Source organism: Meriones unguiculatus, chromosome 20, assembly GCF_030254825.1.
Source record: "Meriones unguiculatus strain TT.TT164.6M chromosome 20, Bangor_MerUng_6.1, whole genome shotgun sequence".
Taxonomy (NCBI): Eukaryota; Metazoa; Chordata; class Mammalia; order Rodentia; family Muridae; genus Meriones; species Meriones unguiculatus.
This window is the reverse complement of record NC_083367.1, coordinates 72,505,858-72,518,976: the sequence shown is the minus strand read 5'-3', so window position 1 is coordinate 72,518,976 and position 13,119 is coordinate 72,505,858. Positions and strand designations below refer to the sequence as shown.

General features: G+C 36.6%; 1 protein-coding gene across 6 annotated transcripts in view; it reads left to right on the top strand.

The window, feature by feature from the left end:
• Positions 1-13,119, top strand: part of Stxbp5 (syntaxin binding protein 5) — a 143,618-nt gene that overhangs the window by 48,992 nt on the left and 81,507 nt on the right. For all 6 annotated transcript variants that reach the window (XM_060373214.1, XM_021658045.2, XM_021658044.2 and 3 more), the window contains exons 5-7: positions 4,358-4,492; positions 6,066-6,129; positions 11,897-11,980. In XM_060373214.1, the coding sequence (XP_060229197.1) occupies positions 4,358-4,492; positions 6,066-6,129; positions 11,897-11,980 (283 nt within the window). The remainder of the gene's footprint in view (positions 1-4,357; positions 4,493-6,065; positions 6,130-11,896; positions 11,981-13,119) is intronic.

The following is a 13,119-nucleotide window of genomic DNA, read 5'->3' as shown; positions in this document are numbered from 1 at the left end:
GCGTTTACTGACTTAATTTATTATTGAGAAATCACTGTGAAAGCCTTGCTAGCCTGGACTGGAAAAGAGAGGGTGAGGGACAGGGGTCTGCACAGTGGGCACCCTCTCTTCACTGGCTCTATATCTTGGAGGTTTTTTTGACTAAGCTTTATGGTCCAGCATTTATGCTGTGAAGATCAGAGCTTATGGCCTGTTGTTTTGGGTACTCTTGCTCCTTTTCGTGTTTACTGTGTTTCCTTTCATTTTATTCTACTTTGTTTTAATTGATGTGGTCTATTAGACTTCAGCCTGCTTAGGTGTCTGAGAATAAGGTGCTCATGCAGTTATAACTTTGTTGTTCGCTTAGATTAACTTGTTAGTACTGATGGATGCTCATTTCCATGTTTTCCCTGCTAACTTCCTCACCTAAATTAACATGAAGGATAATTTACTTGAATAAAAATGAACATTTAAGGCAGGGAGCAGAGTCTATGATCAAGGTGGATGATATGGAAATTTCCTTTGAGAGAACTAGTGGGAAATGGTAGTGAAAACAGAACTTTGGAGGGAACAGGAACAGTCAAAGTGTAACTGCAGAGAACTTGTAGCTAAAAGTAGTTTACATTGAAAGAGCGACCTAACTCTTGGACAGTTAGTTAGTCACATTTAAAAATAAGGCAACAGCCAGGTATGGATAGAGGAGGGCTCACAGGGTCCTACCCTCACGACTGAACTATTTCCTATCAATAGATTAAGGAAAAGAGTCATTGCCTTCAGTAGTGTTCCCACTGCTGATAACTCAGTCCTTACTCAGATAGCCCAGGTTCATCTATAAAGTCCTTTTCACTGTTTTCAGAAGCCTAAGAAAAGGTTGTTCATGATTCTAAAACTTACATAGCGAAAAAAAGCTGTGCTTTTGAAAAAGGAATACGAGGTGGTGATGGTTTTTTACTAGATATCCCTTTGCCTTTCCCTGAAGCTCAAGAAATTAAATACTGTAATTTACAAGAGAGAACAAATGGACCAAAACCTAGAATGTAAGTGCAGGGTAGCCTGGGTTACATGTGTGAGACACTAGAGATGGTTCAGCAGGTAAAAAAGGGCATGCCAACCTGAGTTTGATTCTCGGAACCCATGGTAGAGGAGGGAATTTATTCCAAAAAATTGTGCCCAAAATAGTACACAATATCCATACTTACATGCATACATCACACATTCATACACTGTATACACACAAACACACACACACTGATATACACATAAGCAAATAATTTTTAAAAGAAATTAGAAAAAGAAAGAAAAATCTTTGAACTCTTTCCCCACCTCAAATCTTTCATGCCTTGCTTTTTTTGTAAACATAATAGAAAGATAAGAAAAAAAATAACTTCAATATAGCAAGTTTGTGTAAGTGTACAAATACTGGTATGTATGGGGGGGTATAATGAATATGAATTCCGTTTTGATATTTGTGACACATAGCATTTGTCTGCATTCCTGACAAGTTTTTCTGGCATTTTAAATTTAATTGTGTAAGTATAAGAATTTATTTGATTCTTATACCTTCATTTTCAACTAAAATAATTTTGACTTATCCCAGTAGCAGCTCAGCTCTCTCTTGTTGCTTAAGAAAGCATCCTCAAGCTGAAGAGGCAGCAATGACAAGTGTTCTCTTTGCTCATAATTGCTGGGATCATCGGCATAGCCCTGGTGAGACAGGAATGGTTCTCCTGTCCCCAGTCAGCTAGATAGCTACAGTTAAGCCACTCAGGTGGCCTAGCCAGCCATTCTCAAATGTCCTGGTAGGTTCCGCCTGTGGGCCTGACCCATATCTGTTTTTGTGGGCTTTATCATGTGCTATTTGGTCCCCAAAACACTGAAAAACAAATTAGCCAGAGCTTGTAAATGCCCCTCAAACCTCTGCCTTGGGCTTTGCACTCGTTCAATATTGTTCGGAATATTCCAAGTTTGATGTGTATTTGTCCCAAGGCCTTTCATTGTTCCAGTGTTATATTATGGAATACTTCCTTGGTTTCTTTAAAAGGCAGCAGCAACAACAAATCCCCTGGAGCCCTCCACCCCCCACTCATTCATATACATATCCAAAAGTTTTTAAGTTCATGTCACTCTTTTTAAGTCATCATTGTCTTTTTATTTCATCATTTTACCCTTTAATCTCTCACTAAAGAAGGGCAAGATTCTAAATTTATCAATTGGGAAACTTGGCCAACTTTACATAGCATTGTTTGATACAGTAAGTCAAGTCCACGTTGTCTCAGCCCTGACTTCTGCACTGTGTTACTCACTGATTGCTAGCCTAGTGAGCTGCCTCCCTAGGAGTATGTTTGGGAGGACTGCATTTTCTCATTGTCCTTTCACTAGCATGACCACCAGAGTATCATTCCATTTTTTTTATTGGGTTGCTAGGAGAATTTTAGGTTGTTATTTTTTTTTCTTCTTCATATAACCACATATTTAGAGCTGGGGTGGGGGTGGAAGATGGATAAGAAATTGTTGGGTTAACAACATTGTGTTTCCTTCTCCCTAACATCATTTAAAATAATTTAATCATTTAAATTTAAATAATGTTAAAAAATAACATCAATTAAATAATGTTAGTCTTAGAAAAACAGAAATTTGCGGGACTGAGAAGTTGGCCGAGCTGTTAAGAGTCCTGGCTTCATTTCTAATGGACTAGAGTTTGGTTCCTAGTACCCACAAGGGTCAGCTTACAACTGCTGTGTTGTGCACTACCATCTGGCTACTGTGAATCAAAGACCTATCCTCTAGAAGAATAGCCAGTGCTTTTCATCAGTTGCTCAGACGTATCTCTAGCTGGAGAATATAATTTATTTTTAATAATATATACCTAATATTTATTAATTCTTAATATCAGGGCCTGTTTTAAAGTACCTAACATACTTTGTCTTACTGACCCACAGATGGATCTGTGAGATCCATGTTTGTTACTTAGAAATGGACACTGAAAAGCTGAGCAATTTACCTAAGATTGCATGCTAATAAATGAGAGAGCTGGACATTGAGTCTAGGCTGTGTAACCCTATTGCTCATGCCTATCTGTTAGCCAGCACTAAGTAATTTCTCCTAATTCCTAGATCTACAAATCTGTTTAAACAAAAATGTTAGGCAAAGTGCCATGAATTAAAGATCTAAGCTTAATGTATACATTTAAGTTTTGATACATATAGACATACTCTGATGAACCATTATCATAATTAAGATACTAACTACATTTACTCATTCATCCCAATTTCTTCCTTTTCCTTATTCTTTGAGGTTTTCCAAAAGGGTGGTATGGATTTCTACTGCCCTGGAAAAAGCAAAGTACAGGTTGATCATTCCTAATCTGAAAATCTGAAGTAGGATATGATGTAAAATCTGAAACTTTGGGTACCCACATGACACACTAAATGGAAAATTCCACTCTTGGCTTCATAGAGCAGGGTTCAGTCAAAATGTAGGCACACAAAAGTTGTATGAAATTACCTTCACATATATGTACGAGGCATATATGTGATTTAGATCAGAGTTGTACTTAGACTTACCCCATTCCCCAAATGTCTTGTTATTTATTTGCTAGTACTTCAAACATGAAAAAGTCTGAAACCTAGAACACTTTTAGTCCAAAGAATTTCCAAAAGGGATACACCGACTGTATATAAAATTATTTTGCTGATTCAATAGATTCTATAGTTCATTATAATAAATTCATATAAATCCTTTTAAAAGAGTATAAATATGAAATATTAAATAATACACATGTCTAAACCTTAAGGTCTATTTGAACATTAACTTTATAAAGGGATAAGAACATAAGCTTTATTTCAGTGTTCAAATCTCTATTTTCATCTTGCAGGATCTCAGTAATGAAATTGATTGTATATGGAAATAGCAAACATGCTGTATGTTCGCTCTTTCCAGGGGCCTAGCATTAAATTGGTACATGTAATTTAGTAGTAGTAATTGGTACATGTGATTTATTCTCACTATTATTGGTTTTTTTTGTTTTGTTTTACCAAGTTTGAGCATTGGCTTAAATGTTAGATCTGTGATGTACCCATTAGATCTGGGTATACAGTGGATAATGTAGTCAGATTTGAAACACATTCTTCCTTCAAAACCCCTCCTCTGTTGATCATGCTGTGCTGTTTACTGCAAGGCCATTTGTTTGATATACAAGTTGAATTAATGTGACTGAATATTAATCACATTTAATATGACGTTTTAAACTTGAATTGATAATAAAATATGAAATTTTTACCTTTTTAATTTACATATCATAAGTAACCATCCAATACAGTCAGGAAAACTGTATCAGATATCCTTGCAATCTCCCTTCTGTCTCTATTTTCTCTTCCAGGGTTACATTCTGCCATCTGCCTTTCCAGAGTAAGTGGCTCTATGTGGGCACTGAGCGAGGTAATATACACATTGTCAATGTGGAGTCCTTCACACTCTCAGGCTATGTCATTATGTGGAATAAAGCCATTGAACTGTAAGTCTGAGCAAATAGTCCATATCTGAACCTATCAAGTATAAGTAGCTTATGTCTTTATGTAATAGCCAACTAGTGGATCCATGTGGGATTGCTATATCAGGCATTTTATATAGGTCTTTTATAAGTATTATCTTATTTTCATGACGATTGATAAATTTAACCCTTTTTTTCAATTCACATATACTTAAAATATTTAAATTATATGTTTTCTTCTATAGGTAAACTGTTACATTTGATAGTTGCAGTGTGTAGTTATTCCTGTTGGGTTGAAAACATTCCCATTTTCATTTATCTTCTAATTCGATTATGTTTCCTTAACCTTCTAATTATTTTTCTTTTAAATGGTGGCCATGGACTACAAATGTGTTATTGCCAGTGTTTATAAAATACTGATGTAGGCATCTCTTTCATATCTTACAATAATCAAGATCTGTGAATGTTTATTAAAATCAGTATATCACCAAGATTAACAAGAACCAGATTGAACTGTGGTGCCCCAAATCTCTAGTGCTAATTTTCAATTCCCCCAAATTTTTTGTCATCTCTTTTCAAAGTTTTTACTTACAGTGTTAAGAATAAAGATAGAAGATTTTTGCCTGATACTTTCTGTAAAATGAACCTGTTAATGCAGCGGGCAAATCTTTACGTCATATAAAGAATAAACGATTTTCAAACTACAAAAAAAAAGATTTGTTCATTTATTATACCAGTATTAATGCTTTTTTTCTTAAGAAAGAATTTTTTCTAAATGTAATAAATATCCAAAGCAGTATATCTAAAATATCAATTCTATGTTATTAAACACAAACTTTTTTATAAAAAAAAAAAAAAGAATAAAGATTTGAAGCTGTTGGCAAAACTCTTCAAAAAATGCTTTCTACTGTTTATTCTTTCGACACAGAAAAAAAAATCTTGTGACATCTCAGACAACATTCTGGTGTAGCAAGAACAGTGTGCTGAAGCTAGTTTTCCTTTCTGTGGCAAGGGCCTTCTGCCTTTCATGGGAAGTGTGGGTTTTCAGTTTGTTCTTGAGTTGATCATGACATCTAGTGGGTAGAGGTGGTCTAAATCTTCACAGTTCTGAAGTGGCCAAGATTCCCAGTCTCCAGCACTCATGAACAAATATATGCTTTTTCCAAAGCCATGGGAGTCATTCCAGTAATACTTTTACTTATAGTCTCTCTCTGTTTCTGTTATAGGTATCGGTAACATTAATTTGTGTGTTTTCAAAAATAAAATAAATAATTTTTTAACTTCAGTAATTCACTGTAGATTGGGATATCCCAGCTGACACCTCACACTAAATGCTGCATTGTTTTACTGTTAAAATATTAACTTTATGTTGAAAAGGGATTTTCTATGCTAAATAAATGTTTGACAGAATTGAAATTTTTTTCTAAAAAGAAAATGCAGTTATAAAGCTTCTTGTTTTACGTCCATATGATTTTCACTATTTTTTCTCTGTCAACTTATTGAACTATTTTCTTATAAATGACTCTTTTATTGTAATGAATATTGAAACTTTTAATTGAATAAAAAAAAACTTTTTTTTTTTTAAATTTTTTTTCAGGTCATCCAAATCTCACCCAGGACCTGTTGTCCATATAAGTGATAATCCCATGGATGAGGGGAAGGTAGAATTTTTTCTAAACAAACATTTGTTAATTAAATCCATGATGTTTTGACTTTTAAATATGCACAGTATCCTAGGACTGCACTTTTGCCGAAAAGTTGAGATTGGATCAAGGTTTGTATATCAAATAATGTGGTGGCTTATTATTCATAATGAAGAGCCAGTTGGAGAATTAGAATGATTTCTAATTAAAAGGGCTAAAAATACTGAAGCATAAATAAGATTTAATAAATATAAGGTATTCATTTGTATTTGAGTTACTCAAGATATTTTCCCTGATTTTGCAGACAGGTTTCTTTTTGAGGGGACAATAGGGTATGAGTCCTAACAATTTATAGTCTTTGGAGTGCTTATCATATATTACATTAACTTATAGTAGTCTCTATCTCAACTTCCTTAAAATTTTCTTTATAAATAAATCCAAGTAATAATATAAAAATGTTTTTATGTTTCAAAATCTTGTTTAATTTTTTGTAGTCATGTGGTCTGTATTGTTAGTTTGAGTTAGTTAATATATTTAAAAACAAAATTTTCTTTTTTTTATTTATTTCTCTTTTCTTACTTAAACTAATCATCTTTTAGGTAGTTCTGTTTAATAATGACATTTTTCTGACCTATGTAATTTTGGGATGTTAACCTGAATGAACACCAGAAAGTTTGTTAGAAATCAGTGATTCAAATGTTACTCTATAAAGGGATTTGACCCAAATGTTTTCTTCTCTCAGTTAGAGAAACAGCAAACCATAAATTATTTACCACTGTTCTCTTAGCTTGCCCCTATGAAACAAAAGCATGCTTGGACTGTTTGGAATTGGCTAATGGCTATGGAATTATATGATTGGATTGGAAAGAAACATTTTTTAATTCACTTTACAGCCTAATCGTAGCCCCCATCCCTCCTCTCCTCACAGTCCTACCCTGACTCCCCCTCTGCCATTCCCTCATTCCCTTTCCTCAGAGAAAAGAGATACCCCATGGGTACCAGCCCATTGTGGTATATCAAATCGCAGAAGGACTAGGTGTATCTTCTTCCACTGAGGACAGTCAAGGCAGCCCAGCTATACGAGAGGGATCCAGAGGCAGGCAACAAAGTCAGAGACAGGCCGTGCTCCAGTTTTTAGGGGACTCACATGAAGAACAAGCTGCTCATCTGCTACATATGTGTAGAGGGTCTAGGTCCAGCCTATGCATGCTCTTTGGTTGGTGGATCAGTCTCTGTGAGCCCCCATTGACCCAGGTGATCCAGGTTAGTTTACTTTGTAGGTCTTTCTGTGTTGTCCTTGACCCCTTTGGCTCCTTCTTTCCTTCCCTCCCACTCTTCCACAAGACTCCCCGAATTTGGCCTCCTACTTGGTTGTGGGTCTCTGCGTATTTCTCTCAGCTGCTGGGTAAAGCCTCTCAGAAGAGAGTTATGCTAGGCTCTTGTCTGCAAGCATAGCAGAGTATCATTAATAGAAGCAGGGTTTGGCTCTCTCCCATAAGGAGGGTCTCAAGTTGGGCCAGTCATTGGCTGGACATTTCCTTGATTTCTGCTCCATCTTTATCCCTGTACTACTTGTAGGCAGGACAAATTTGGGTCGATGTTTTTGTGGGTGGAAGGTGTCCTCCTCCCTCCAGTGGAAGTCCTGCCTGGCTACAGGAGGTGGCCTTTTCAGAGGCCATAAATTGGAAAGAAACTGTACATAAAACAATGTATAGTAACCTGATTATCACTTTATATTTCTTTTACACAAGCTATTTGTTTAAAAGCTAACCCTCTGAATGGAAAGCCTGGTGGACTCACAATGTGCCCATTTACTTAGTGTTGCTCACTAAGTCATTTCAGCTCTTCTTTGTAGTGTTGTTTTCTCATGAGGACATTACAATTGATAGCAATCTGGCACTCTCTTCTTCTTCTTCTTCTTCTTCTTCTTCTTCTTCTTCTTCTTCTTCTTCTTCTGCTTCTTCTTCTTCCTCTTCCTCTTCCTCTTCCTCTTCTTCCTCTTCTTCTTCCTCTTTCTTCTTCCTTCTTCTCCTACTCCTTTTTTTCTTTTTCCTTTTTTTATTAAAAATTTTATACAATATATTTTAAGCATGTTTCCTCACCCCAGCTCCTCCCCACCTTCCTCCCACTAACTTCATGTATGCTCGCTCTCTGTTTGTCTGTCTCTCTGTTACTTATGCATACACACACAGACACACAATGAAAATCAAAACAAACAAAAAATCAGCTAGATCAACAAATTCCAAAAAAAGTGAAATAAAAACCCTCCCGACAGATACACACACACACACACACACACACACACACACACACACCACACAAGCACAATGGATTTTGTTTCGTGTTGACCAACTATTCCTGTGCATGGACCTGCAGTTGATATACCCAGTGTCAACTCCACTAGAGAAAACTGATTTGCTCTTTCTCAGTAGGTGTGGATTTTAAATAGCTTCTTTGTTAGGAGTGGGCCTTTGTGTCTGTTTCCCCTCCTTGGGGCTACGATTTTGTCTGGCTTGAACCTGTTCAGGTCTTGTTTGTGTTGCCAGGTTCTCTGAGTTAATATGTGTTCAGTTGTATCTGAAAGAGTGTTTTCTTGGAGCCGTCCACCAGCCCTGACTCGCACAGTGTTTCCATTTCCTCTTCTTCATAGACACCTGTAGATATTGAGGTTTACTCCCACCATTCTTGAATTACTTCAAGGCCAACCTTCCTAGAGTCTCCTCCTTGCCGTGATGTTTTGTCTGCAGTCTCTCTCTGACAGAGTGACTGAGCTTCCCTTAGCACATAGCCCTGGGTCTCCTTGTTGTTCATGCTCTCTTCACTAGAAAGGACATACTGAAGCCAATAGTACTGTTTCCCAAGTGCAGAAACAAACTACACATATACATATATAATGTCTGTCCAGATAATTCTGACAGAAAATATTTCCTCTTCTACATCCATAGTACTTGAGCTGTGCAAATATTAGCTTGGGTGATTCACGGCCTTTTTTAGGAATGCATGTCTATCAGTGCTCCTCTTAGCTATATAGAGCTGTATTTATTCATATTTGGTAGTAGAAGTTGAATTCAGGGCCTGTACATGCTAAGCAAGTATTCTGCAGTTATCTAACTAATCTCCACTTCGTTTGTTTATTTATTTATTTGGTTTTTTGTACAGGATTTCACTTTATAGCACAGATTGCCCTGGATCTCACAAATCTTTTTTGTCTCAAGGCTTCCCAAGTGCTTAGATTATAAGTATTGACCATTGTGTGTGGTTATTAGGGAAAACTTAGAAGGAAATTAGTTAGCAATATGCAGAATTATTTATATCTTCCTGAGTTATATAACATTCTAGTAGTAACAAATCTTTAATCCTGAGTGTCACACATATATATTATACATCTTGATCACATCACTCCCTATTTCCTTCTTTCCTGTCTCCTACTCTCTGTACCCTATTTCCTTCAGCAACAAATCCCCCTCCTGCTCTTATGTTTTTTTGTTGTTGTTGTTTGTTTGTTTGTTTTAATCACCATTGGGTTTGATGGAGTTTGCTACTATGAATACAAGTATGTCTTTCCCAGTCCTCTGGCTTTCATATTCTTTTTTCTCCCTCTTCCATGATGTTCCCCCAATGTATGGTGTGTGTGTGTGTGTGTGTATACATGTGTGTGTGTGCACACGCGCATGTGTCTGCGCATGTATGTGCGTGCATGTGTGTGCTTGTGTGTCATGGTGGGGGATGTTATATGGTTGTCCCTTTTAGGACTAAGCATGAAATAGTCACTCTCAGCACTTTGATCAGTTAGGAATCTCTGAACTAACTGCTGCCCACTACAGAATGAAGCTTTCTAGTAGGCCACATACTGGTCACATTTTCCAAGCACTTTTTGGATAACTTAGGTCCCCACTTTCTTTCTCTTGCTTTTGTAGAAGCTTGTGATCATTATAACTTAACCTGTTGGCACATCTTTCTAACTCCATTAGGGTGTTGTGGCTGGTTAAAAGAGTTTAAAACTTTACTGTGACTTTCTTAGATTATTAAAATGTAAATAGGGAAAGCTAAAATTACAAGTCTGTGAGGTGGTGCTTTCACACCTAGAGCTCTTTACCTACATCTTGAGCTGCTAACATAGTGTGTCAGTTTGTAGAATTTTCTTTCCTTTATTGCTGAATTTCCTTTCCTTCTGTATGAGATATTGCCATATTATGTGTCCAAATATCTGCATGTGTTGGGAAAGGGAGAAGAAACTGTTGCAAGGTCTTTCTAGGAGTATATATTTTCCTTCTGATAGCTAATATTCAGCTCACTGTCTCCTTTCTATTCAGCCCAGGACCCCAGACCATGGAAGAGTGCTGCCTGCATTTAGGATGGGCCTTTCTCCTTCAGTTAGCTTCACAATAACCCTCATAGCCATGCCCAGAGGCATGTCTCCCTGGTGACTCAAAATATCAAAATAATACTGATCAAAATAGTAATCAGTGTTAACCATCACTCTGGGGCAGGGATGTGGGGCAGCTGATGGACGATACACAGTTCATGAGGCAAAAACATACCAGGTTCCATGATGTATGTTAAAGGTATAATCGTGAACAATATAGTATTAGTCCTTCTCTAATGAACCAGTATTATAGTCTGCAGGAGAATTCAAATAAGGAAAAGGCTATATTACAAAGGAAGCCTTCGGACTAGAAAAGGATGGATTTTTACTAGAGCACATTGGAAAGGCATTGGCTTAACATTTAGTAATTGAAGGAAGTCTTCCCCAAAAGAGCAGTTGTTAAGACCACATCTGAAGGATAAGTGAGACTAATCAGAGGATTCCATTTAACGGCATCCCCCAGACAAGAAGGCAGTGTGTCCAAAAGCTCAAATATGAGCGTACATGGAGAAACAAACTCCACAATTAGTATATGGAGTGTTTTGGGCAGGAGAGGTATGAGGGGTGACTTTGGAGGACTAAGATGGTGATAAATTTTATAATAGTGTAATTGAATTTGGATTTTATCATGAAAAGTATGATGAGGCTGACATTTTAACAGAAGCATACATTTCCCTATCAGCTTTGGATAGCTGGTCCTACAACCACTATGTGGAATGGACCAGAAAAGAGGTCTTTGTATGTTTTCCCAGGAAGAATGTACTAGCAATGGAGGGATGATAAATGAGAGAGATGTAGAACATCATCTTAAACTTGCTTGATGGTTTTTCTTGTGGAAGGTGGGACTAATGTTCATGATGACTGCCAACTCTTTGACCAACAGCTGTCTGGTTGTGGTGATCAGGACACACTGAGAGAGCTAGCGGGCCCCAGAGGGTGCACGTAGTCTTGAACACACTTCCTGGTATAATGTTGACTTAAGTGTTATGGCTATTGGAATTGTGAACTTGAATTTCATGAAGGAATATGGGGTGATCATTTGAAATTGATTGATTGGTGTCAGGTACACTGAGTGAAATTTCTTGGTGATGTATAGATCTTGGAAGTATGTAATATCTCAGCCACATACAAATGTACATTTTTTATTAGTAAGTTTTAAAAATGTATTAGGATGTAGACTCATGACTTCATCCTGTGTTCTCTTTTCAATCAGTTGTATTTTGAATCTCTAATCATCAAAAGCATGTAAATCCACCCTGCAGTGTGTTCTTATTTGTCATCTGTGTGATTAGTCACTCTCAGTGCAGGTGTTTAATGATATTAAAGTTCGGTCCTTAAAGGATATGAGCTATGATTGGCTTTTTTGTCTGCAAATTAGCATAAATTATTTGTTCTCAATGTAGTGTTTCCTTTCTCCAGCTTTTGATTGGCTTTGAATCTGGAACAGTAGTTTTATGGGACCTCAAGTCAAAGAAGGCTGACTACAGATACACATATGATGAGGTAATGGCAGTGTTTATTCTCATTAAAGATCATTCATTGTTATAATTCACAGCATCTTTTCTAAGAATTGAATTTTCAGTTTTAGCTTATATTTGATTTTAGGTTAGTTACAGGAGTTTTTCTAATTGTATTAAAACACCAAGTTTCTTCCATTAGTAATATGTTCACCATCACTTTCATCTCCATCTGGGGAGTTAGCCGCACAGTGCTTGTTGCTGTCATCAATCACTGAACCTGCTGAGTCATGAAGCTCTGGGAGGAGTCATCACACAGTGCAGGTCTTCACGTACTCCTACAGCATAACTTGGCAGCTTCAAGGAAGATTGTGTTCTCCAGTATTTCTCAGGGTTAGAGTCAGGCCACACTTCTCACTCCTGCTTCCCAAAGTAATAGATGTAGTTTCTCTTAGTTATTAAAAAAAGATCACATTTTGTAGAAATAATTTCACTTATAGTATAGAAAAAGGGATGGCTCATTTTAAGATTGAGGTTTTAGAGTGCCTTAACTTAATTTTGGACCAAAATCTTTTGAATCAGAAATGTGTTAACTTTTGGCATTTACAGTCTCTGCTCATCATCATGTAAATGTTTTCATCTGTATTAAAATACTGTATAATTTTAGCTTAAGTTTACAAGCACATAGAGAATGCAGACATTGAATTAATGAAAGTGTTGACTATATATGTATAATAGAACTTTTTTTTTTTTTAACTTTCAGTTGAAAGCTTTCATGAGGTACTGTGCAATTCTGGGAGTTCAGCAGGGTACCTTTTAAAGCCAGTTAACCATTAAGACTGAAAAATACATCACCATGATTTGAAAATAAGAAATTCAAAGCAAATCTCAGAATTGATTTTTTAAATAAGATTTTATAGAGAAAAGTCATAATTTAGAGAAAAAAAAATGGACCATGATCACATAAAGTACTTTCTAAACAGTGGAGTAGAAAGTGGAAGTATAATATTCTAATAAATAAACCATCTTTTCATTGTTCTGAAGAGATGACACAGCAGGTAAGGGTCTTCTTGAGGGACTAGTCAGATGGTTAAGAGTAGGTAGAACCAGGCATGGTGGCTTATACCTTTAGTTGCAGCACTCAGGGAGGCAAAGGCAGACTTATGACTATGAGTGCAAGGCCAG